The 27,156-nt window shown below is 36.7% G+C and overlaps 1 protein-coding gene across 9 annotated transcripts in view; it reads right to left on the bottom strand.

Annotated features, from left to right (window-relative positions):
* MECOM (MDS1 and EVI1 complex locus) overlaps positions 1–27,156 on the bottom strand; it is a 539,102-nt gene that overhangs the window by 313,717 nt on the left and 198,229 nt on the right. For 3 of the 9 annotated variants that reach the window (XM_033133007.1, XM_033133025.1, XM_033133016.1), the window contains exon 1: positions 77–157. The exons of 2 other annotated variants lie outside the window; for them this stretch is intronic. In XM_033133007.1, coding sequence (XP_032988898.1) covers positions 77–155 — 79 coding nt within the window. In that variant the 5' untranslated portion in view covers positions 156–157. Of the gene's footprint in view, positions 1–76; positions 162–27,156 lie in introns of those variants that run through there. 4 more of the 9 variants (XM_033133072.1, XM_033133034.1, XM_033133147.1 and 1 more) reach the window with 4 other exon arrangements.

The raw sequence follows: 27,156 nt of genomic DNA, 5'->3' as shown, positions 1-27,156 counted from the left end.
TCCATTAAGTCCATGACATTTCATCATCTTCCCCACAGTCCTGTAGTTATTCCAATTGAAATAAAGAAAAACTCACTGTTCTGGGAGACCACCTCCTGTAGGACTGGCTCAAGAACTCCATTTCTTAGTCTGACCTTGAAAACTAAGACAAGCATCTTCAAGACTGCTGAGGTTTCGTCAAATTCCTACCATGCGAAGACCATGATGCTCCGGTTTAAAAGCTGAAAATAGCATCCTTTCAGTGGCACAGCTAAACCTTCCATATGATTTTATGGCAGTAAAACTTCAGGATGGTTTTCAAAGTCTTTCTGATCTGACTAGTGGTACATTTCTCTAAGTGTACTCATACCACAACTTCCAGAACAAGTTGGCGGTCAATCTCCAGTTAGTATAAAAAAAAAGTCACGGCTCATGACCTCTCTGATCAGAGACCTCGAAGACGCAATTGTACAAACCTCCATCTTCACCATGATGTGAAAGAAGACGGTTGTTCTGAAGGGTACACAATGTGAAACATGACTGGCAAGTTTTCTCCATAAACAGAACAAATCTATCCCTCACAGAGCTGCCTTTATTTGAGCAAGACATTTGCAAAGCTTAGCGTCTCCTTGAATCTATTAGAAACCCTTCCCTGAGTGAGGAAACAGACATTGTAAATGAACCATGACTCAGAAACCCCCTTGTACCAGAAAATATTCTACAGATTCCAAAGGCATTTTATGTTCTATTTTCCTGACATACTAGTTCTAACTATCTGATTCATTTATTTTTTGTTTAATGTTTTAACCAGTTTCTGTAGATTATTGCAGTCAAACAAGTGATTTCTTTCAGGGTTAGTTTTTTTTTCCTCCTTCTAATTTTGGAAGAGTTTCAGATTCAGTTGAAGGAAAGGCTCTGTTATATACTACAGAAACACCCAATGCCATATATTCAGCTGAGCTACAATAAGAAAAGCCAGACCCTGAGGTCCCAAGCTAAACAGAGGGAAAGGCGGAAAATTAAAATTTAGTGTTCATTTGCAGTAACTTCCTACTTGCATACACCCCAGATAACCAGTTGGAATCAATGAAAATTTATAAGCTTACAGAAAAAAAATCTAACTCTCCTGCCTCAGAGGACCTTGCAGCACTTTTGATTTTTTATGTCCTACACAGACAACTTCAATGGCATCAGAATAAGCCATTAATTAAGAGAGAAGAAATGTACATGGTCATGCTTTTTCTAGAAGGAAATAGAACTATCAGAACTATGAATCACAAATTCAAGTTGCCCATGCACATGACCTGTATTTAACAAACGGTTATGCTCTCAAATTCTGTCCAAGTATGGCCCATAGTTGTGAACGAGAATCAATTGTTTTAAATGATTAAGATTTTGATCTAGAAATTCTATTTTGAGAAACAAGATTGTGCATGAAAATGTATCTAATAAAGAAACCACTATGCAGAATATTTGTTGAGCGTTGATTATGAAGAAGGCATTATCTTATGACTTTATATCCAGTGTCTCAGCACAACCCTATGAGGTTTGTCCTATCACTACAGCCACCTGAAAGCTGAGGAAATGGAGTTTTTGAAAAAGTACCTTGGTCAATCAGTAATCGACGGAGCATATTTGAAAGCTCCCATTCTTAATCACTACACTGCACTGTGTGTGAGTGTTACAGCATTCTTTATAATAATGAAAAATCTTAGCAATCAAATGGCCAACAATAGAAGCTTTGGGAAAATAAACACAATGGAATTCAATGCAGCCATATGTTGACGAAGAATAGTATTACACAATACAAGAAAATGTCCATAACAGATTGAATGAAAAAATAATGCAGGCTTTCAAAACAGATGGCATGGAATGATGTGCTTTCGGTGACATAAGATCTATGCAGAGGAAAATAGATGAACAGATAAATACCCAAAATGTTGAAAGTGGCTATCTCTGAGAATAAGCTTATGCATAACGTTTTTCTTTACTATTCTTTTGTATTTTAACAATAGTCTACATGCAAAAGGACAAGAACCATGATTTCATTCATATGTCAGATATAAAAAAGAAAGCAACGAAAGCAACGAACGAACAAACAAAACAAACAAACTCATAGACACAGACAACAATATGGTGGTTACCTGAGAGGAAAAGGAGGGTGGGGCGAGTTTGAAGTTAAATGTGGTAAAATATATGGTGACAGAAGGAGATCAGACTCTGGGTGATGAGCTCATAATACAATATTCAGATGATATATTATAGAATTGCACACTTGAAACTTGTATGATGTTATTAACCAATGACTCCCCAATAAATTAAAAAACAATAGTCTGTAATAAATAGCACAGAAATACTTTTCCATTTGAAAAAATTAGGCAATAAAATGGCAGCCATTACCTACTAAACCCACCCCAAATAGCTCTAACACAGAATTATAATTTTGACTGAGTCTGTTCCATCCATTGTAACACAGATTTTTCCAAAAGCCCATGTGAAAACTTTAGCTAAAAGATTTTAATGGACTTATAGAAAGAAGTCATCAGCATTTTTCTGATGATTCTGCCAGGTAAATGCATGCTCCTTGGAGATGCAGTTTTATGTGAAAGTTATTTAACGTCTTGAGTCACAGCCCAAGCTCAAACTGTCAGCACAACTTCAAGACAGTGGACACCAAGACAGCAAGAAGGAACTTTGGATGCTCAGGCCCGTCACTGGGACACTGGTAAATGACATCACTGTGCTCCCAGCAGATGCCTAAAGTTTCCAGACATGGTGGTAAATTAATGTTCACTCTCCACCCTTCTCAGTTAACTCATGCTGAAAAGTGTTTTTCACCTTTTGAAATCCATCTGATTTGAAGTAAATGAATAGTTTTCTGCACTAATAGCATGAAACATATGAGATCCAGTTTATAGCAGTCACAAGTTTAGTAATTACCGAAGTAAAAGGGCTAGAAGAGTAATTACAGCTAATATGAGATTAATTGAGCTGTACATGGAACAGAGAAAATTGTGCAATAGAGTCCTGAAAATCCGTCTTCCAAATATGAAACCATAAAATGTTGATGTCATGTAGCCTTCTAGTTAGTAACATAAGGCAAGTGGAGAATGTGGAGGAAGAGACTGGTATTTAATGAATATCTATGGTGTGCCAGACACTATATATAAATTACATCTTCATGAAAACCCTATTTGGTAAAAAATTAATCAACCCTCAATTTATTGATGAGGACATTGGGAACCAGAGAGATGTATACTCAGTGCCTATATTCTTTCCACCAGCCCACATTTCTTCCATAATAAGTAAGCTTGCATACACAACAGAGAGCTTCTCACGGTGTGAATACTTTTTTTTTTTAATTAAAGTTTATTGGGATGACAATTGTTAGTAAAGTTACATAGATTTCAGGTGTACAATTCTGTATTACATCATCTATAAATCCCATTGTGTGTTCACCACCCAGAGTCAGTTCTCCTTCCATCACCACATATTTGATCCCCCTTACCCTCATCTCCCACCCCCCACCCCCCTTACCTTCTGGTAACCACTAAACTATTGTCTGTGTCTATGAGTTTTTGTTTCTCATTTGTTTGTCTTGTTCTTTTGTTGTTTTTGGTTTATATACCACATATCAGTGAAATCATATGGTTCTCTGCTTTTTCTGTCTGACTTATTTCACTTAGCATTATAATCTCAAGATCCATCCATGTTGTCACAAATGGTCCTATTTCATCTTTTCTTACCGCCGAATAGTATTCCATTGTGTACATATACCACAACTTCTTTATCCATTCATCTATCGAAGGACATTTTGGTTGTTTCCATGTCTTGGCCACCATAAATAAAGCTGCAATGAACACTGGAGCACATGTGTCTTTATGTGAACACTTTTTTTAATCTCTTCTAACTTCTTAATATTTTCTCATTATTTGCTTTTCTTCAGATGTTACAGAAATGCACATATATATATATATATACGCATATATATGTGTATATATATACATATATATGCATATATATATATACGTTTAAACTTTTCTGCTTTTCTTTTTAAATCAAAATCGTGATGTTTAAATGTGTTCTATCATTTAAAGTCACAGACCTATGCTAGTCTCTGTTTCATTTATCAAATGATGTTCTTTTTAGTTCTTAATGCAGTATGATAACGGTTTTGTATTTTGTTATGATAAAAGCTTTTCACTTCATTAGATGGGTCCAGGTAGCTAAAAATGTCAAAGAAAAAAGTGGCATCATATATACTACAGGAAAGTAGCAAAAAAGAATTTTCACACCTTTATTCTCAGTCTAAAAGAAAAGGAAAACTTCACAGCTATTTAAAAGAAATTCATTATCTTTGTTGACTATAAACAGTGATAGAGCTGAATCTTGGCAATTTAGACATTAAAAGGATGGCAACCTTGTAATGAACAAAGAATTGTGGTGAACTTGACAGAGTTAAGCTAACAGACGTCTTAATTCTGATGTGAGTAAAACTCACTAAGAAGTTATTTGCAACAACATCTTGAACAGAAGATGGAACAGCCAAGAAGAGAATATTTATTAAAATAAAAAGCATCATATCACAGAGAGGAGTTTGGAGAGTATCACTATCTTTTCTACCCTTAACTCCTTTTCAGGGCAAAACATGTATGTTTGAAAGGTACTTAATGTGGCAACTAAAGACAGAAAGAAATCCATGACGAGGTGAATCAAATTGTTATGGGTTGAATTGTGTCCCCCCAAATTTCATATGTTGAACTTCAAACCTCCAGTACCTCAGAAAATGACTATATGAAGAATAGGATCTTTAAAGAAGTAATTAAGTTAAAGATTAGTTCACTGAAGTGAGCCCTAATCCAATATATCCTTTCAAGAAGAGGAAATTAGAACACAGACAGTAGCCTGCACTGTGAAAAGAACACATGAGGATACAGCAAGCAGGCGACTAGCTATCTGCAAGCAAGAAGAGAGACCTCAGAAGAAACCAAATCTGTCAGCACCTTGATCTTGGACTTCTGGCATCCAGAACTGTGAGAAAATCAATTTCTGTTGTTTAAGCCACCAAGTCTGTGGTATTTTATTATGGCAGCCCTAGCAAATCTTGGAATTAGTTAGAGAAGAATATGCTGATAAGGTAGTAGTAGCTGCATTGCACTTGTTTTGTATTTGCAAAATATTTTTTACCTCAAATTATTTTTTACAAAAAAACTCTGAAGGCTTTTATCTATTTTTCCAGACCAACAAACTTAAGACAGCATGTGAGATTTTGTGGTGAATGGGCACTAAAACCAAAGGCAAAAACCACGGGTCTGAGTTTTCACTGGTCCATCATCTGGAAGGCTATGGGCCAGGTACTGGGAGGGGATGAAGGTAAAGAGAAGATGCAAGGAAAATGAAGACAGATCCTGCCCTCAAGAAGCTCAGAGTCCAGGGAAGAGACAGACACTTGGATAACTATCAAACAAAGCCAAAAGTTGAAGTACGTGGTATAAACAAAGAGACATGGAAATAATAGGCAGATTGTAATTAACTTCAACTAAGGCTATCCAAAAGGTATCATAATCTGTAAATTAAAGATGGGCCAACTCTAATGTCCCTTGTAAGTGCAAAATTCTATGATTCAGAAATCCCTCTCCTGTAAATGACTGGTGGTTAATAACGGTCAGAATGAGAACTCAAAACACTTGGTGGGATATGCTGTGTATAAGCTTTTCCTGATATTCCAGCTGCAAGATACCGAAACTGCTTGGAAAAGTCAAGCAAGGCTGTTATCAAACCACTGTGTGTGGGTGTCTGTCTGCCTGTCTGTCTTAAGACCTCAATGGGGATGTGGAGAAGATTCGGTTTTTATAATTAACATAATTTTGCAGTGAAAGCAATAAACCACATTAATTTAGATTTAGTATAAGGAGTGAATGCAACCTCAAACTAAGTTCCTAAGGGGAAGGAATGCATTTATCTTATTCTCCATCACAAGTTCAGAGCCTAGTACCGTATCAGCACATGGCACATATTCAACAAATATTTTTTGCATGAATGAATAAACAAGTTTTCTATCAGATGATATATAAAATTTATGGGTAGAAAACATCTTGATAATTCAGCTCTAGAAATATCCTAACTTATACATATCTAGCAGCTGGATGAATGTGGTTTTAACATTAAAACCTCTGGGTTCACAGGCCCTTCTATACTCAATAGTTGTGCAACCTGCACAACATCTCTCAGTTCCCCCATCATTATTGGTCCAATGGGGTCAATGATACCAACACTTCTCTGTATCAATGGATTGTTGTGAAGATCAAGTAAGATAATGCACATGAAAATTCCTTGAAAACAAGGCAAGAAGAATGATACAAATGTATAATTAGGTGTCTGTATGTTGCAAAGAGTCCCTCTGTCTCTCTTGCAGTTCAAAGTTCAGAGATATGGCTTAACTTGTACTTTAGACTCTTCAAAAGGGCACTTAACTGTAAAAGAAAAAAAAATAAACTTTGAAAAATAAGTAAGAATGACATGAGTTTGGAGAAGTCAGAAGTGGCGAAGTCTGTTGATGCCAGCCCCAGCAAGACTCTACTTTGTACAATAAGTCCATCCCATTGGTAGAACTGACCAAAAGTAATATGTTTTTCAATAAATCCTCATTTCCAATATTCTAGATGGCTTCTGGCAAAAAATGTTATATAGCTATAAAACACAATTCTTCATCAGGCCATTTTAAGACTTTTGCCTGTCCTAGCTACTTAGTTTTGGAAGCTGCATCCTACATAACACCAAAAATTAAAATGTACCCACATCCCATATTCAGTATAACTCAAACACAACTCTAGATGAATTGAATTATAGTTGGCTGGCTGATATAGTACCATATTGATAAATGTTTATTAATTTTCATTTACCATTTTCATTCATATTTTGGAGGCAGTAATTCTGTTCAAGTCACATGAAATTTGAGTAGACCCTTGAAAAAATAGCAGCACTCATGCTGTAGTCCCATAGTGGTAACAGATAAAGGAGCCCCGTCCTTCATAATTGTCCAATTAGTCACTTTGTATACTTGCACTGGATTTTGAAAAAGAAGAAAAAGTCCTCACTCACTGTTTCCTAGTAATCTTTGTCCACAAGTCTATTTTCCCCACCTGCTATGTTTGCCAAAGACTGGTCATTTGTTACCTGCTAGTTCCAATTGATTTCCTTTGCCTTTACCTCCTTTAGCCATGAGTGCAAAGAACAGACTGTACGATTTATACCAGCCATCTAGTACCAATCATTAGATAACAAGACCCTTTACTGAAAGCATTTAGAGTAAAACAATACTTTAAGTTTACCTTTGCTTTCATTTCCTTCTTTATTACACTAGGTTCAAAGTGAGGCCAAAAATGGTATCACAAGGCCTATTTAGACACCCAAACAAAGAATGCCAAGTCATTCTAAAGAAATCCCTTGGCTCCAATAGAATTTTACACATTTTCAAATGCAAGTTTCCAATAACCTCTGGGGGCTTGGTTTTCCCTTGTTTGTTTTAGTCACTGTCCCTACATATAAGGGGAAATGAGTCATATTAAATTATGCTCCAACAAATGTCCTATAAAGCCATATCTAAGCCATCCTGTTTGCTAATAAAAAGATAAGATTTGCCCTCTGAAAGAAGCAGGGTTGGATTACACCAAACTGTTTATAGCAGAGTTAGACAAACCCAAAGTCGTTAGCTGCTTGGGGGAATCTGAACTGTGGCTTTTCTTCAAGTGGGAGGGATAGGAAGGGAGTAGCAGGGATCTGTCAGTCTTGGAAACTCAGGCTTGTGGCAAGGATTCTGGGAACTTCCTGCGGTTACTAAAAGGCTGCAATGCCTTGCATAAATGTCTTGATAATTATTTTCTAAAGTTGGCACCGTCTACTGGCTTACCATTGCTTGTAGAACATTATCAAGACCTGTGCCTTCCAGAATAATAGAATTCTAAGCTCCATACAGAAGAAATAAAGGTTTCTACCACCAAATGCAGAGGGGAAAGTCCATATTCCAAACTTTGAGCTCAAGTTGACTTCAATTTGTAACCCCCAAACAGATTTCCTGATTTACTCACCTGATTAGACTCAAAGTCACACAAACTAATTCCAATATTTGCCAAGGTAAATACAATTAGGTGGAATGGTCTGCCACAAATCCTAAAGCCAAACACACATGGTTTTGAGATATTCAGATTATCCTATTTGGAGTTCTCTGTTCATTAGCATGGATTGGTGCCTATTTATATAAATGTCTAAAATGGTCACGCCTAAAATGTAAATGAAGTGTAAGGCAAAACTGGACAGTAAAGACAGAAGGACTAGAGAGACCATCTATGGGAGACAGCTACTAAGCAGCCATGCTAATTGTTGCCATGTAGAACACTGTCCCAGCATGCCCAATGAGTCTGATACTTCAAGAGAAGCCAGAAATTTGGAATTTTGTGTGAGGTTTCTCAGTTTTGTTTTGTTTTTTTTACACATTGTGTTACCCTAACGTACATTTGTCTGCAAGTCACAGTAGCTTTTGAGATCTGGTATGAATCCTAATTTAATTCTGCCAAAATTTTGGCATGAATGACAGTAATAACACTTTTTGTTTTCATTTTTGATTTTGTTTTCATTATTTTATTTAGCCTTAGCAGATCTCAAAACGTTACTCAAGAATGTCCAACAACAAGGAGGTGTAGGAGTGGAAAAATATCTATGAAACAGCACAGCAGATGTCAAAGTTTCTGTTCTCTCTCTCTCTCTCTCTCTCTCTCTCTCTCTCTCTCTCTCTCTCCCCATTAAAAATTACCAGAAAAACTTTAAACTATGAAAGTTCATCATACGGATAAATTATCCCAACCTTATAGATTATAAAAAGTCCTGTTAAGTGATGCATCTATTTCATCTATTTTCTTTACTATTGAATTTTAAAATGTGTGCACAGTGAGGTGACCTTTATATCAAAGACTACAAACAGTGTTTAAAGATATGTAGCACCTTCTTAAAGAAACACGCATTCTTATAAGCACAGTTAAAAGGAGAAAGGTTAAAGGCTACATTAGATTGTTCTATTCTGTGCCAAGATTCTGCTCCAGCTGCAACTAAATAGTGGTTCTCAGGCTTAATTAAATAAAGACCCGTGTAAATTCTAACTGTTTACTATGTGATTAGAACTTCTCTGGGCAACAAGCTCATATTTGATTTCCTTGTTGTCTGCACTTGCCCAAACCCTTTACCCACCAGGTATGTACTGAAGCTGTGTAAACTCAACATTTTTCTTTTGGAATCAAGGGTAAGATATAAAAGTTTATAGAAACAGTGAAACCCAATTGCAGAAAATTCATTTTATGTGAATGAGAAAAAAAATAGTCTATATAATTACAACCAATGTTGTCGTGATGAAATTTCTGCCAATAACATTGAGAGCAGTAGTTCTTAACCTTTGTATAAGAGTCGTCTGGGGTGCTTGTTAAAAATTCAAATACCCAGGCCCCATCCCCAGAAGTTCACTGTGACTGTGGGTGAGACCTCCCAAGTGATTTGAATGCTGGTGATTCAAGGACCATATCTGGAAAAGTGCCAATGTAGAGAAAAATCCTACTTCCAAGCTAAACATAGGAAAACTATTATCTGAATTCATTTTGGAAAAAAAATGGGTTTAGTCTTAATAATGGAGGGTAGGGAGGTAGGAATAGCCTCTTCCATTATACCTGTGTTTTAGTTTCAAAACTGAGCTAATAATTTTGTTTCCTTTAATATTTTTTAAATCTATTGTATTTAAATAATTACCATCATGTGTCCTTTAAGATTTTTAAAATTCAGTTCATTTGAAAGTCATACAAAGAAATTCTGAGATAATATACAAAATATACAGTCAAAAAATTGATGTTTCATTTGAACATTCTGAACAAAATAAGCACACTTTAGAAGCAAGCAAATAGAAATGTATAATTCGGTTAGTGGTTTGTTTTGTTTTGTTTTGTTTTGTTTTTTAATTTGTCCTTGGCATTGATGAAGAACAAATTAGCTACTCTCCTTGGGTGCCAACCAGAAATAATAGTAACAAGTCAAGCTTTCTTTTCCCCGTCTGTAATATGTTCCTTTGTAGATAAGCACTGCGGAGAGAGGTAAAATAATGTCTTTTAAAAGTTTAGCCTTTTCGTGTTCTAAGATGTAAATGATAGGGGAATGACGGGGAGCTATTTCAGAAATATTTATTCCATTGAGACAATGGATTTTTGGTCATTAGAAGAAAGAATCATGGACTATCAAAATGAAACAAAAAGACAACAGATTTCACTCAACAGCAAGAGTTTCTACATATAAAGAGTAGGCATATATCTGCTCACAATATTGTACATTTATTGTCTTACTGAATAAACTGAGAGGCAGGTAGATACATCATGGGAAAAACTTTAATGATGTGAGGCAAATTTTTAAGAGAGGAGATGTTTTTATTTTTAAAGAATTCAATAAATATAACGATAGAGTTAACAAATGTGTTTTTCTTGTTTTTGCTCTCAAAACTATTCAAACCACTTATTAATCTCCAGACTGTTTCATCAATCTTTTATGATGTGTTACAAGGAGTTTTTCAAATTTAAACTTCATTACATCATTTTATAGTTATAAACCCTGACCACTATAATTCTTGGTTTTAACTAGGCTATGAAGAGAGGCATGTATTCATTAAGCTAGTATGGTGCTAGAAGACTGTACTTTAACCAAGGTTAAAACAAATAAGATGTTGAAGTCCACAGTTCTAAATACACTCAAGAATCTGAAAAATTAATTGAGAAACAACACAATGCATCTCTATAATTACATTAGTTTGTCATTTCATCTCTTATGGAAATTAGAAATATGCAGCAATTATTGTCTTTTTCTATATCAAGAAAGAGATATAAGTGATTCTTAGCAGTAAGAAGTTATTTGGACTTGGATATCCTTTGCCACAGCTTCCTTAACTAGCTCCTGGGTAGAATTCATTAATTTTTATTAACAGGGAAAACATTTGTTCCCGTGACAATATTTGCATTGCCTGAATGATTTTCACCTCTGGCACAAGGTGTGCTATCGGCTCATACATCACCCGATTACTTGGAGAGCAGAAAGACCCTCAGTCATTAGTGAGTGAATTAAAGATGATCTTAAGAGCTATTAATCACAGTGACAAAAGCCTTAATGTTTCTGTGACCCTAGTGGAGCCTGGGGACTCAAAGGGAAGCAGAGGGAGAGAAAATGGAAACATATGTTTTCTCCAAAATAACCTACCTTAGGAGAACTGTCAAAAAGAGAGTCACATCAAACTAAGAAATTCTGCCAGCAACTGGCCTCTGGTTTATGTTTCTATTTATCTTCTTGTGAACCCACATTTCCTTTTAAAATATATGTTCTCTTGCAATAGACAATTAGAGAGCCAAAACCATTGTCTTTTGTATCTTTAATATCTCTATTCAAAATTTATTCAGAAGGAACTGTGCTTCTGCTATACTGCATTTCTTGAAAAAAATTCAACATAAATTGTATTCAGTCTGCTAACTGCATAAATCAGGATGAAAACAAGCAGACAATAGCAGTAAAAGTATCATTATAAACATTAATTCAAGCAGATACAATATTCCAATAATGGACCAAAATGGTAACATTATTAAGTACTACAGTAGGTTACAACACTTAATCATTCTTCAATATATCTGGCTATATTCATCTGGATGTTTACAAGATTATAATGGCAGCAACTCCACTGTTAATAACACAGGCACTTGCTGGAATTTCAATTATCTTTCGCAATATGTTGACATAAGGAACAGACTACAATTGGCTATTTCTGAATATGGTAAGAAGATCCATATCCCTTTATTTGTATGCATGTCTTTGTTTACATAGCTGATAAAAAATATTGTATTGTGCTCATATTTTGCAATTGGTTCTGCCTCTGTGATGCAAAAATAAAGGAAATTCTAGCCAAATGGCTTTTCTACATTTCAGTTTCTTTGGCGTGCTGTAGATTAGCAAAAGTATTGCTGAAATTACAGTTTTCTCTTTTGATATTGATGCCATAGAGCCACACACAAGAATTCTCACTTTCAACCACTTTTGAGTGTCTAATTGAGAAACTAACACATAATTGGGGCTCAATAATTATGTGTTTACCAACTGAATTGGATAAACAAATAACATTGAAAAAAATATTGTGGATAAGGAACATCAAGAATTTTCAGCAATTTTTTTATTCTCAAAAAAACTTTTATGTTTTGACTAAAGAGTCCAAATCAATTCAACTGAAATACTTGATCTTGAATTACATAAGATTATTTTATTATTCATTAGAAAGAATATTTTAAAGCACAATTATCTTTCTGGAACCATGGAGAAGATAAAAAATAAAATCATATAAAATTAGTTTGCTTTAGCAGAAGAAATTTTAGAAAAATTTTAAAAGTTCCATGAGTAAAATAAAAACTTTTAAAGAACCAATCATTTTTTAGATTCCATTTTACCATTTGCACCACTCTATGAACTAGATCTCATTATTTCCTCATCTGCCAGATGAGGAAACCAAAGCTTAAAATATTATTAAAGTAGTCTTCCCTAATGTTACAAATCTAATTAAGAGGCAGAGAATGCCAGGTCTTCTGACATCAAATCCAGTTCTCTTGCCAATAAACTAAGCTGTGTCTCAAATAGTTTCAAATGCAAGGAAAATGCTTTGGTTAACACAGAATCAATCTATGAAATTGGGTCTCTGATAAAGCCTACTTTCTATTCAGGAAGTCTTACTCTTAAAAGTTATGGGTGACATCCAAATACTAACTTCTTTGCAATTATTAGTCATAGAAAAGAGAAAAGTTTAGGAAACTCATGTCAGATCTACTGATAGAATATCAAAGATTAGTGAACAAAATGCTCATGGAAGCACCTTCTTTGGTAACCACACAGGTTCAAATTACAAGTCTATCCATTTAACAGAATCAAGCTTTCTGGAACATTATTCCTGGGGACAAAAACCTTCTTTATATAATTCCCTCTTCTCCCCCTGCAACCCCCAGCAAATAAGAGTAAAGGTATTCTTGAGTTAAAGGAAAATGAAAAGTATAGATTTACAGAGAAATCTGTTTTCATTTGGCATTTTTCCTTCTCCCCAGGCACTAAAAGGAGATCCATTATAATCTCAGAGTAGAGTTCAACACTCATGAGATTGGAACTTTTCTCTAAAAACAATTGAAAAATTATTTTTGAATGGTTAGACCACACTTCCTAAGATTTCAGCGAGCTTAACTGCAACGTCACATACAGAGTGACAAGAAATGCATAACCATCTTATCCTCCTAAAATGTATCAAGTGATGTGTTTTTCATTCAATGGCTCCAGGAAGGCTCAGGACACAACTAATTTCTAATATTTATCAAGCATTTACCATAAGTGAAACACTAGTTTTGGCACTTTGCTTACATTAGCCCATTTAATCTTCATAATAGCTCATGAGATAAATATTACTGTTATCCACATTTTATAGGTAAAGAAACTGAGCCAGAGATGTTAAGTAAATTAATACGTGATGAAAAGTCCATGATTCAAACCCAGAAAATCTAGCTCGAGAGCCATACACTTTATCCCTAAACTATATACCTTCTGACTCTGCATTTCACCCTGTAAGAGCTTCCCAAATATCGGGTAACAACAGTAAGAATAGTTTTTAAAAAGATACAATCCTAAATCACAAGTATTCAACTTCCTGAGTCAAAAATTGACACTCAAACATTTTTAATTGCACCAGCAGATCCTGAGACAAGGATTTGAAAGCAAGTAGTTATCAGGAAACCCAGGTAGGAGATTAGGAAGAGAGATAGAGAAGAACCAGAAATCAATAAAGGATGTGTTGTCAAGTGAATTACCACTGAGAACTCAGGAAAACAGTGTAGATCAGCAAAGCTGAGTTGAGGGAACTGGGGTTTTAACCACTAATTCCCATCAGTCATATGTTGAGAGCTGATCTCAGGGGATGTAATTCCTTGAACTTCTGACCTGCCCACACTCAGGCCCAGCCAACTCAGGCAAACCATTCGGAAGTCACGGTTGGCATGCACAAAAATGGTGAGGGGATATGGATGGGACACTGGCCGTCGGTAGTGCTGGCTACAACCACCATGTGAAGAAGAGATGTTTCAGGTACTGCCTGGTTTTATTGTTCTAATATGCAGAGTCTGATCCAGTAATTAAAAACCACATGTTCTTGGCAAATGAAATATTTTTTAATTAAATTTATTGGGGTAGCATTGGTTATTACATAGCTTTCAAATATACAATTTTATAATTCATCATCTGTATATTGTATTGTGTGCTCACCACCCAAAGTCACATCTCCTGTCACCATATATTTGACCCCCTCTACCCTTTTCTACCTATTAATCCTCTGTTCATATTATTTACTAATTCATTGTTTTTCAACCAAAATTTATTATGATCTTGAATCTAGGTTCGGTGCTGGGGGCAGAGATTAAAACATCAATTAAAAACAATGTCAAAAAAGACATAAATTACTAGCCATAAAAACAAAGACTGATAAAATTGACTACATTAAAAGTAAGACTTTCCGTTCAGTTAGAGAAAGCATAAAAAAAAGAAAGGAAAGCTACACACTAGGGGAAGATATTTGAAAAACATATCATTAACCAAGAATTAGTATCCAGAATATAAAAACAACTTCTAAAATAAATAACCCTGAACAAAAACCCAATGGAAAGATAGGTCATCGACATGAACAGGATTTCATTAAACAGAAAATAAAAAAGAAACTCAATTCCTTTTAGTTATCAGAAAAATACAAAGAAAGGCAATAATGAAATAGTATTTTACACGTCCTAAGTAGGCAAATAGGATAACAGCAGTGGTGTAAGTATGTGACGTGTGCAGGAGCTCTCATACATTGCTGGTGAGTGTATAAATTGGCACAGCTACCTTTACAACCAATATTGTACTATCTGCCTTGACATAGCAATTCCACTCCTAAACACATATGTTGGAGAAACTCTTATATATACATACAGGATGACATATTTGAGACTGTTTATATCAGCAGTGCTTATATCAAAAAACTGCAAACCGAAAGGCCCATCCACAAGAGAATGAATAAATACATTGTGGTATAATCCTATAAAATAGCATACAGCGTGAAAATGAGCAACATGGATGAATCTTAGAAACAAAACATTGCATGAAGAAACGCAAGACCCAGAAGATTATTTTCTTTAATATAAAACCAAGCAAAGCCAAACAATATATTGTTTGGCAATATATACATAAGCAATAAAGCCACTTTTAAGTTGAGGAATGATAAAGGTAATGTTCAGGAGAACGGTTACCTCTAGAGTGAAGCAGGAGAATGCGATAGGGAAGATGCATGTGAGGAGATACAATAATCCAGTCACGTCCCACTTCTTCAGTTAGCGGTTAGTTTACAGGTGTTCATTTCATTTTTATACTCTACCCTGTTTCCCGAAAACAAGACCTACCCGAACAATCAGCTCTAATGTGTCTTTTGGAGCAAAAATTAATATAAGACCCAGTCTTATATTATATTATATTATATTATATTATATTATATTATATTATATTATATTATATTATATTATATTATATTAGACCGGGTCTTATAGTATAGTAAAATAAGACCGGGTCTTATATTAATTTTTGCTCTAAAAGATGCATTAGAGCTGATTGTCCAGCTAGGTCTTATTTTCGGGGAAACACAGTATTAGTTATGCATGTTACATATATTATGTTCTATATATTCTTTTAGACGTATCAAGTATTACATAGAAAGAATACTAATTAAGAAAATAAACCTTGGCCTTACATAGCTTACAATCCTGAGGGGACAGCTTCTAGCTCAAATGCTAAGTACTTTAATAGCAAGGTGAATCCCGATAGAGGGAGTGAGGAGTCCACACTGAGGGCAAAAAGGGTGCATGGAGGACGCCTTGAGAAATGAGTACGATTTGCCAAGTGGAGATCAAGAAAAGTATTCCAGATAGGGAAAACCAAATGAGCAAAGAACTGAAGGAAGACTGAATTCTGCTGGCATTTAAGGAGCTAGGATAGGGTGGGGTGAGGAGGAAAGAGAGTGTGAGAGAGATGACACCTTTCCAAATAGTTTCCTATTGAGTGAATGACAATATTTGGATTATATTATGGCAAGGTACAATTTTCACTCTTTTAACAGGATCTGTTACCATTGCTCATCTTTTCAGAAATGAACCACATGTCCTCCAAAATTCCTGAAGGAAAAATCACTTCTGTTTCCCCCTTCAGACTGGTGGTGTTGGGAGAGGGAGAGGAGAAGTTAAACACATCTAGCTCCTTCTCTCTGCCAGTTTAGACAGCTTACCCTAGACCTAAGGGCCAAGTTATCACCTCTGGATTTGTAGAGAAATTAATGCTAGGTGGTCTACCAAGGATTAAATGCCAGGATCATTGAGAAAATTTCATCCCATTAAAGGCACAGAAGCCAGGCCTTAGGTGCACAAGTAATTTCCCAAATAGTTCAAATAGCCTAGAGGAGTGGAGACTGCACTGACAAGAGGAATACAGACCACGAGTCCAGTCCTACTGGAGCTTGCCCTGTGAGGCCTGCGTGGACTCATGTGCAGGGTGGAAAGTGGTGCCGCATTTCCTAAGCCAGCTGGCCTAACAGTCTAGCCTGGCACAGAATCTGCAGCTCTCTAGGAGAAATTCAAGGCCTCCATGCCCTGGACATAACCTTCATCTCTGAAGAAGCATAATTAGTATGTTCGCATTTCTATACTGTATAACAAAGATTTTGAAACAAATAAGAAGTTATACAATGATAATAAAATCCATCACTGAGTAATATTTCCAATGTTTATGGTAAAACAACTGAAATTTACTAAGGATACATATAATCAACACTGTTCTATCTTCTATTGGCCTTTCTATTTTTTGATAGATTGAATTCTTGGGTTTGGTGAAATGGACATATGCTTACCCTGAATACAGCATTGGTCAGATGGAGCAGTGCCTTTATGGCCCTAGTAGATTTCTTCATATTACAATTATTTGAGTGGAGGTCTGGTTTTTTTTTCAACACTACCCACAGGACTTACATAGTCCAGCACCTTGCATTCAACAGGCGCTCAGTAATTATGTTGAATTTAAATGAGTAAACCTCTCGAAAGAGGACATATTCACATAGTGTCAAAAAACAACTATTCACAATAAGTTTGTAAACATTATTTTTCTATTCATATTTGAAAGTATTTACCAGAACTGGGATTTCTATCTTCCCCATCTGCTTTGGAATTTCTTGATGTCCCATGGAAAAGAATAAATTGCAAATGGAAATTCCACCCGGTCTCTTCCCTGTGAGCAAGCTCCTTGAGTCTCTTCCAAACAGCTAACATCAAAGGCTCCATTTATGCAGCCCACATTAGGTCCTTCCAGCTCACTCATGCGGTTGTCAAATATTTGTTGAGTACCTAGTCTGTGCAAGGCAGTATACTATTTTCTATGGCAGGAAGGAAAGGGGGTAGAAGTATAGCCTCAATTCCTCCCCCCAAATTAATACTGCAATCTGAGCAATAGATTTGCCTTAAGTAGTCATGTTTTTATATTGTTATATCTTTTCCCACCTTAGCTGCCAAGCACAGTGGTAAGACCAAGAGATACACACACACACACACAAAAAAAAAACAGAAAAACCCACTTCCTCTGTCTGCCGTCAAACAGTCAAAAGCTAAAACCTGATTTCTGTTCCCATCATTCAACTAAAAGCCCTTCTCTGACTTTGCCAACAGCCTCTATCCCATTCAATCCAATAACTTTTATCTTCTTCATTCTGTTTGAGAAGGCTTGTCTCCTCTCTACTCTTCAGGAAGAAAACGAAAATTCCCCCCCACCTCCCTCCCCACTACTGCTTCCTCACCTTCAGTACTGGATCTGCTGCTTGCCCTGCTCCCCCATAAATGCAGCAGGGCTCCGGCTGGGCTTCTGTCAGCAATCCTCCTCTGGGGGCAGAGGGAGGCGGTCCAGGGGCTCATAGGAACTCAGCTCTCTCTCGGAAGACAGAGAAGGGCTCTCAGATCCATATATTTAGCCTGACTTCTCTCCTTTCTTGTGGTAGGTGAGCCCTTTCCATTCACATATCCCACTGAATAGAGAGATCTCTCTGATATGTGGAATCAAACACAACAACAACAAAAAGATCCAAACTCATAGATACAGAGAACAGGTTAGTGGTTGCTGAAGGCAAAACTGGGGGATGGGAGAAATGGGTGAAGGGGGTATAAATTTATTAAAAATAAAATAAAATCAATCAACCAACCAATCAATAAAACTGAAGAAGGCAATCAAGGAAAAAAAAAAGACCGATCCCTGGTAGGGAAACGATCTTTTCAGCTAACCCACTTCACTTGATGTTACAGCAGATAATCTGCACTCTAACTAATGATGCATTCTATATGTAATTGCCTCGCTGAATCCAGCAATACTAAATATCATTTCCTTCAATTTTTCAAATAAAAAATAAGGCACAAAGAGGTTAAAGACCTTGTATAAATGCACATAGCCAGTAAGAGGCCAAGGCAGGAGTCATACCCAGATCTGTTTTTCTCTCCATAAATGACTGGTCATATATTTTGTGAGGATAGATTTTACTAGTTTAACTAGTTTTACAAGTTTAACTATGTCCCCATGCCCCCACAAAACATGTTCAATAAATAAAGTTGAGGAGCTAATATATTTGCACAAATACTACACAGAAAGAAGTGCATAAAAAATTCAAAATACCAAATGTCTTATAATCTCCAAATTTTCATCCCCAAACTCACCCTTTTACAGGTTTCCCATAACGGCATCTCAGGACTCTTTCTTTGTGCTGATAGCTGATGACTTTGAAAGTGTGTTTAACTTCTCCCTTGCCCCAGCCCCTCTCACCCAGTCTACTTTCAAATCCTTTTAACACTTCCTGCAGCATCATTTTGATCATGTCACCCTCACTCTCAAATCCTGTGCGGACTCTCAGTTCTCACATCAAGGAAGATACCTTAAGGCCTTTGCAAGATGCTTCACATCACGGCGCATTCTTCCCTGCACAGATCCAAACGAACACCCCACCAAACTTCCCTGATGTACACTCTCCGCACTACGCAAATCAGGCTGATCTTCCCTCTCCAGCCACCTTGCTCTGAGCTCCTGTCATAGAAGTTGCTAAACCACCTCCGCATTCCTGATATTTGATTAAGCAGACAACAGTTGTGGATGCTGTGCTTTTTCTTTGTCTTCATTATCTTAAATCCTACACTACCATCCACTGTGAGGTCAATATCACCATCTCTGGTTTGCAGATGAGGAAATTAAGACTGAGAGAGTTGCCCACGATCACACACCTGGTGTCAGAACCAGGATTTGAACCCAAGACTGGCTGACTCAAAATGCCCATCAGGATTGTTCATGCCATGGCACACTCCCTGCACATGCTGTTGTGGTCCACTAAATGCAAAAGTAATTCAAAGTTTTCTTAAATTCCCAGTAGATGTTTTGAAGTATGATTTTGTTAATCCATAAGTACTTAAATGAATTTTTCATGTAATAAAAAGGAGTCCTCATAGTTTAAAAGATTGAAATCCAACTCCCTCATTTTACCTAGAACCGAGAACTGAGTTAGAGGTCTCTCCACCCCCTATATCCAGATGAGATTGCCGGAAGCACCCAATTCTTTGACCTGTGACAGTCCAGAGTCCTCACAGACATATCTACCAATTCCCAGGGGTGGAAAAATTAAGTCTTCTTGGCAGCCTCTGCCACCCAGGCTCTATGTTCTCCTGGTCTACCTCCATCCTCGCCCACGTTGGCCTCCTGTAAAACTCACCCTCTCATTCTGTTTCTAGAAGCAGGCCAGTCAAATCAGGCATTTCATGAGTTTTATATGATTGGGGGAGGGAGTAGGTGGGGACCTGTAGGTTAAGATCATGAAAAGGAATATGTGGTTGCCTACTCTCTCCTCTGTTGAGAACTTCTCTGAGTTCGAGGTGTTCAAAGAAAAACAGAACATCTTTCTCATTGATTCCATGTTTATAAAGCACCTTTATTACCACCTACTACATTCCAGGCACCGTGTTAATTTCTGGAAGTAAAACAATGAAACAGACACCATTCCTGTCCTCAAGGAATTCACAGTTGGACACAGAGCACACAAACAGATGGTTACTACAAAAAATGTGGGCTATTACCCATAAAGTACTGAGGAACACATAAGAGGAAGAAACCACCTCAACCTGGAAAGCTGGGGGAGGTACATGCCAGAGCTGAAATTTGAAATAATACAAATTGCATGAAGATTTGGCAGCTGAGTGAAAGGAATTACATTCTAAGCAGAGAAGCATAGATGCGACTTACACACTGAAGGGCCGGGCAGTGGGTGAGTAGCTCTTTGTAGCTGAAGCATAGGTATAAAGGAGGATGCAAGATATAAAGCTGAAATGTTAGGTCTGAGGCATAAGATGGAACTGCTTGTTTTTGAGGCCAAACGGTTTGGCAGCTAGGAGTCATGACATGATCAGATCTGTATTTTGGAAAGATAACTGGAAAGTTTTTGGATGAGAGCTAGAAATGATATAAATCAGAGGTTACAATTGTCCTAGTGAGCAATGATGAGGTGATATGTAGGTTATCACTGGAACCTGACAAATAGTAGACATTCAACAAAAGCTTTTACTTAATTAAATTTGTCTCACTAGCATCTTGCTCTAATATAGCAAACAACTGGCCTTGGTGCAGCATCTTTTAAAATGCTATCGATACTTTGAATATTGAAAGTGCTCAGGTGTCTGACCAGGGTTAAGAAGACATGGAACTAACTGAATATTTATAAATCATCCATCACATGCTAAGCATCTTCTATACATTATCTCATTTACTCCAGACAACAACCCTTCCAGAAAGTATTTTCTCCATTTTACATAGGAGGGCAATGATGTCAGAGTAATTAATGAACAAATTTATCCAACTAGCGTTAACACCAGAATTTGAATTGAATGTGTACCTAACTTCAAAGTCACCTGTAAATTGTGGATATCATGGCAGCAGAGGTCACTGGTAAAGCCACATTCTCCTCGATCAAATATTTCAGCATAGAATTCCCAGGAATGAGACAAGAGTGTGGATCTCTGGCCTAGGAAGAGGAGTTCAGATACTGGTTCCGTTTTTTACTACATATGGCAATAAACCATAATGAGTCAGATATTGTTAAAACACATTGCATAATTCCAATGAGGCATTCACATCTCAACTACTCTTGCTTATTTTCCGATTCAGTAATAAATCAAAGAAATCAACTGTTTGGTGGGTTGGGGGAGGGTGGAAAACTCATTTAACTCTTAAATACCATTAAATATTTAATAGTATTATCAGGAGGTAATGGCACTTTCAATAATACATTTGCTCCAGGTACTTTGGCATCTGGACTTCTGACATCTCCATACACTGTTAAATTTCTGAACTTGAAGTTTTATTTAAATTCAGATCTCCAAAATCTCCTTAAACCAATCTACCAGGAGTAGCACCTGTGAACATAGAGATAGAACATCATCCACATAGACTTTAAAGTTTTAAAAACAAAGCCAAATGAAGCTCATTTGGGAAAGGTCTTTTCTTTCTTTAAGGTGAGAGATGAAGCACAAATGAAGCATACCATGGTAAATAGAAACTGTGCTCGCTTGCAGTCATGCACTATAGCCATTAAGCCTTAAGGTCTTAAGGTACCAAGCAATGCATATGATAAATTTCTCAAAAACATCCCAGCCATAACATAGTTCTTGCTGATTGCTCATTTACCCATAATGCATGCTGTCATAGCAAAGCCTGACAAATGACAGAGAAAGCTCAGGTTATTTTTTACACTGACTGCCAAGCCCCTCACCTCAGATTATTCATTTATTAGGGCAATCACTGAGGTCTGGGTACTTAATATTGTTTTCACCAAATATGAAAATGATCTACTTGCCTATTCTTTAGTTCCTCCTAGGGCAAGCCATTTATCATCAGCTCAGGATAAATGACTGCTTCATTATAGCTATAATTTATGAGGTGTTAGAAGTAAAGAGCCACACCTAGAGACTTAAAGCTTTAATATGGATTAAAATAAGATAATCAATCAAGCTAATACAAATTTTCTCTCAGCATTATTTCTTGTTCTGAAATAGCTTAATAATTTGGGAGGGGGTGGATTTTAAGCCATGTTGAATATCTCATTATCCAGCAACATGCATGTGTGTCTGAGGCAGTATGTAAATAAATATAGCATGAGATACTACCAGGGAGAAAAAAGAAATAAAACAAGCCACCAGCTCTGATTGACTGAAATCCTTATTTTCCTTAATGGTGTCTGATAAACTGGAGGCAAGGAGTTAGTACAGCAGGTGTAAACTTACGTAGTCTATTCTCTCCAATTTTCTTACTTCTCTGGAAGAACATTGGAGAAAGATTGCTGCTGCTTTATTTTTCGTTATTCTCGTTACAACAAAGAACTTACTCTAGGGGGAAAAAGTTATGTCTCAATAACATTTCAACAATTTTGCTTTCTTTTATTATCTGAAGTTTCACAACTCATAATTTGGACAAGAGCAGCTTCTTGCTGTGTCTAGGGAATAGAGTATTTTCCCACTAAAATAGCATTATGGTCTTAAAAAAATTTTTTTCTGGTTTGTAGCTTGATTTTATAGTTATTAGGCTATGCCAAAACAAATATTATTTTTAAATGATGTGTCATGCTCAGTACACTAACATAAACCTATTTGACCACTTGAGTAAAAAAGCTTTGAAGACTGTACGGGAAGTCAGAATTTAATGCTTTAAACACATACCACCAGGAAGAAAATCACCACAAGAATTAATAAATAAGCAGTCTAAAACCAAAGACACTAAGGTGCTAATTAAACAACCTTCCAAAAGTTCTAGCCATTTTCCTAAGACCGTGCTCCTTGCAGGTGAGACAAATGGGCCCCGGCTGCCTCCAGGCAAATCTTGAACGATACTTCCAGCAAAGCCTGGTGACTGGAAACTACTCAGCCTTGAAATTAACATCCCTAGGAAAAACCTTTTCCTCCCCCTCTAGACAACAGCAGCTTACATCTTCAGGACAAAACGAAAAAAAAAAAAAAATGATGACAAAAAAAGGGGCCAGAAAAGACAGTTTAAGTCACGCTGTGTTCTCCTGATGGGCCCCTTCATTTTTTACTTCAGAGAGAGCGTGGAAAACGCAAAGATCCTGATAATGGCTTTAGTCAACGTGGCCAATCTCCCCACTTCCTTGCACACACGTACCACTGAGTTTACCTTCAAGGGGTAAAAGCTGGGACTTACACAAAAGCTCTGTGTCAGGAGCTGTTATTACAAATTAAGCCAAGAATCTATATAAGAAGAAAGGGATCTTTCACAAGCTCATAATGGGACCTGAATGCAATAGCCGTATAATTATAATCTAGAGTATGGCAACCCATGATATAAAATATTTCCACTTAGTGTAACTGTTTTCCATTCAATACTATTTCCAGCAATAAAAGCCTCTGGAATATCACTCAGACTGGTTTAAGCTAAATTCCAATCTAGATCTTTGTTAGATTGAAAAAGGACATTTTTCAATCCAGTCATCTTTCCCCATTCTACATAAAATTCAACAATAGCACTTCAACAAGGATAAAACAATTTAAGCTCTGTAGTTTTTCGGTACTTGTGTGCATGTGCTTTTCATGTCCTATGTATTTGGACATAAAATGAATCACTTAATACACACACAAACACACACATTCCCTCCTTCTCTCTCTCTCTTTTTCTCTCTTCCCACCCCCATCTCTCTCTCTCCCTCCTTCCCTCCTTGTCTCTCATTTGGTCCTTGGAGTTGAGATAATTTTAAAAATGAAAATGTAAAATCTAGCATTCACAAATGCATAGTATCTTATTTTCAGCTTAAAAGGTACTAAACTATATCTGTCTCGGCTACATATATAAGGAACTCTATGTGTAAAAATAAATAAGGACACACACTAGAAAAATACTAACCATCTTAGCTGTGAATAGGCTTCCAATGGTTATAGACAGAAAGGAAAACAGGTAGAACATTTTGATTTGAATGTTGAGTCTTTGGTTTTTTAGTTACATGTTTATATGTTTGTTTACTAAACACTATATTATATATCTCCAGGTACTCCACCATCCACGTCATCAATTATGGTAAATTTCTGGTTCTTTCTCATACCTGCCTCTACAAGGTTCCTGATAGTCAAAGAAAATATTCCAGGTCTCAGTGAACAGTCACTGTCAATTATACTTTGCATGCTACACTTTATGCAGATGTCTTTAGTATGTGATATCACTGATTACTATGATTTGTATTTCTATGTTAAATACAGTTGGCACAAAATATTCAGTACTTAAATAGTGAAATACATACACATGAGAATTATAGAAGACATTAAAAATATTTTCATAATAGATGTCAAAAAAAGTCCTCCGAGGCATGTTTAAAATGCACATAGTTTGCGTTGTGGCGAGGCCCATCATTAACTGGAACCGTGAAGCACAGGGACAAAGCACTACCTTTTTTCCTTTACATCTGCTCCCCTGTATAGGTGATAAAATTTCCAAATAATTTCTCCTCTCGAAGTACTGAAGTTTCTAGCCATGCTTTTCTATGTGATACCGTAGGGTAGACTTTCTCAAATAATAGCTACCAATAATAAAACCTTTTAATAAATCAAAGCTTCCAACTGGAATCAATCAATATGATCAGGTGCATTGGTAAGCCGTGTCACCACGACTCCTGCCACGTCCCCAATTACCAAACTACAACCTGATAGGCTGCCTCGCTGTCAGTGAAGGCCAAGTGCTGATGGTCAAGAGGGAGTCTGCAGAAGAAGCACATCAAGACGCTCTCCTCATTTGTAGAACAAATGGTAAAATAACTTAAAAGTTAAATAAGTTAATGTGTGGGAAAGTCCTTGGGAAACAGAAACGTGCTACATGAACATACGATGGGTCAATGTCACCATTATGATTTCCCTTTCATCACATCACTCCTCCTCCTTCATGAGTGGATCAGAATTTTGAAGACATTTACACCATACTGAATTTCGTTGATTCAGTTGAAGGAATATAACCTGAGCATCTATCATGTAGGGGAACACAGTGCTAGACACAAAGGGGACGTGTGTGATGAAGGTCAAGTCCCTGCTTTCTAGTAGCTCACAGTTTGAAACCACTAATACTCAGTTCTGTGCTGGCTTCAGGGAAGCCAGGATCCCTAGAACTGACCACTAACTAACTGCGCATACTTACCATATATTGGTGAATGAATGAATACCAAGATACCTCATTTGTTTGAGTAAGCCTGGCTATCATCCTTATTTTCATCCTCTATTAAAAATTAGATTTGCATATTTCCATTTTCCTGTAAGGTTTGAAAAACAATATAAAAAAATCAAATTATTTTTAATAACCTAGGCCTAAGAAAAAGCAAGTGCAGATATATACTTTTCTGTGGCTTTCATTGCCCCAATCATTTCTTGCCTAGTTATATACAGACTCTTAAATGCTGGCTTTTTATGGGAAATATCTCCAATGCAAACACATATATTTCACTGAGTAAAATCCTGACATGAATAAAATGAAAAATAGTAACTTAGATGTAAACTCCTAAGTTACCAATTAGCTTCTTAAAACAATCGAAAGTCACAGAGAGCCCTCAATACACAGAGGCGGTTAATTAATTAACATTAGATGTGATTAATAATGAGTCTCGTTTAATAGCAAATATCTGCCTGCAATGGCTACATGACAGAACAAAAAGCCTTCAGAGAGCAAGCAACTATATTTATCCTGATTGTGTTTGGGATTTTAACGTGTTTTGTGCAGGCTGACAAATGGCCTATTAATTATCTAATGTTGTCTGACAACAACAGCTTGATAAAGATGTATGTTTTTGAGTCGCTGGATGGAAACTGCTGGAGAAGAGCCCCAGAGGGGCCTTGCTGTCCTAAAACTGGGCTCCAAGCCACAATGACAGGCAAGACAAAGCCCTATCTCCCGCCACAGCCTTCGCAGATAAAATATGGCTTGGCATTAGGGACATTTTTTTTTTCTTTCAGAAAACTGCTTCTGCAATATCTGATTAGAAAAGGAGGAGTAGGTCTTTACTAAATTGGGGTTAAGGCATAATCAATATCATATATGGAGTGTCTGGACTATTCTGCATAAACACAGGCACTTCATATTATTAAGGAGTCTATAATGCCAAGGAAGCATATGGCAGGACACTGCAGCTCTCTCTATTCTTTTTATTTAGAAGTTTATCTTCCAACCTGTTTGACAGCTGCTCCTAAGTGGTTTCACAGTGCCAAATTATTTTTATGATTGTTTGATGTTTTATTCTCCCATTTCAGTTAATGAGATAGGATCCCACAATGGCCATAATTCAGGGCTGTCAGAACTAAAAAGCATGCTTGTGGCAAGAGAGCCTGATGGTAAATAAGGCTAAAAGCAATGGATAATAAAAAACTCTGTTATCAGAGTCGCCTTTGCAATCAAAACTTGTTGGGGTCAGAGCCTTCCTTTCTTTGTGTGGCTCCTGGATATTCCCAGCCCAGCGCGAGGTCCCTGTCCAGCCTGCTCCATCACTCATTTTGACTCTACAAACAAGTCCACATCTCCTTGGAAAGGCGTATGAGGAATAATATTAACTAAGAAATGTTAGAAGGTCTTAAAGATATCGAGTGCTATATTCTAATTAAAGGGCTTGTGCATCATTTACAGTGCCAAGTGAGTAATCTGTCATACACTCTTAGAGAGAAATTGTTCAACAAATAACCTTTACAAGAGTCTTGAGAACAGCTTCATAATTGAAATCCCTAATGGTTTTGCTGGGAACTTTTATTAAGTTTGGAGGGCTGCTTTTCTCCCCCTCTCCCTTAAGAGTGTGTATAGCTACTTACGGTTGTAGCGTAGCAACTTTCTTTCAGGAAAGGAAGCCCTTTCTTAATTATATTTACAAATGCCATAAGTATTAGCAAGGCCATTGCTGCTAATAATCAAAACAGTGATTCGCCATAGGAAGATAAGCCTCGTTTGGTTTGTGTTTTTATTTTTGCTTTTGGTATTCCTAAAGGA

The sequence above is a fragment of the Rhinolophus ferrumequinum genome, chromosome 2, assembly GCF_004115265.2.
Source record: "Rhinolophus ferrumequinum isolate MPI-CBG mRhiFer1 chromosome 2, mRhiFer1_v1.p, whole genome shotgun sequence".
Classification (NCBI taxonomy): Eukaryota; Metazoa; Chordata; class Mammalia; order Chiroptera; family Rhinolophidae; genus Rhinolophus; species Rhinolophus ferrumequinum.
This window is presented reverse-complemented; position numbering and strand designations above follow the sequence as displayed.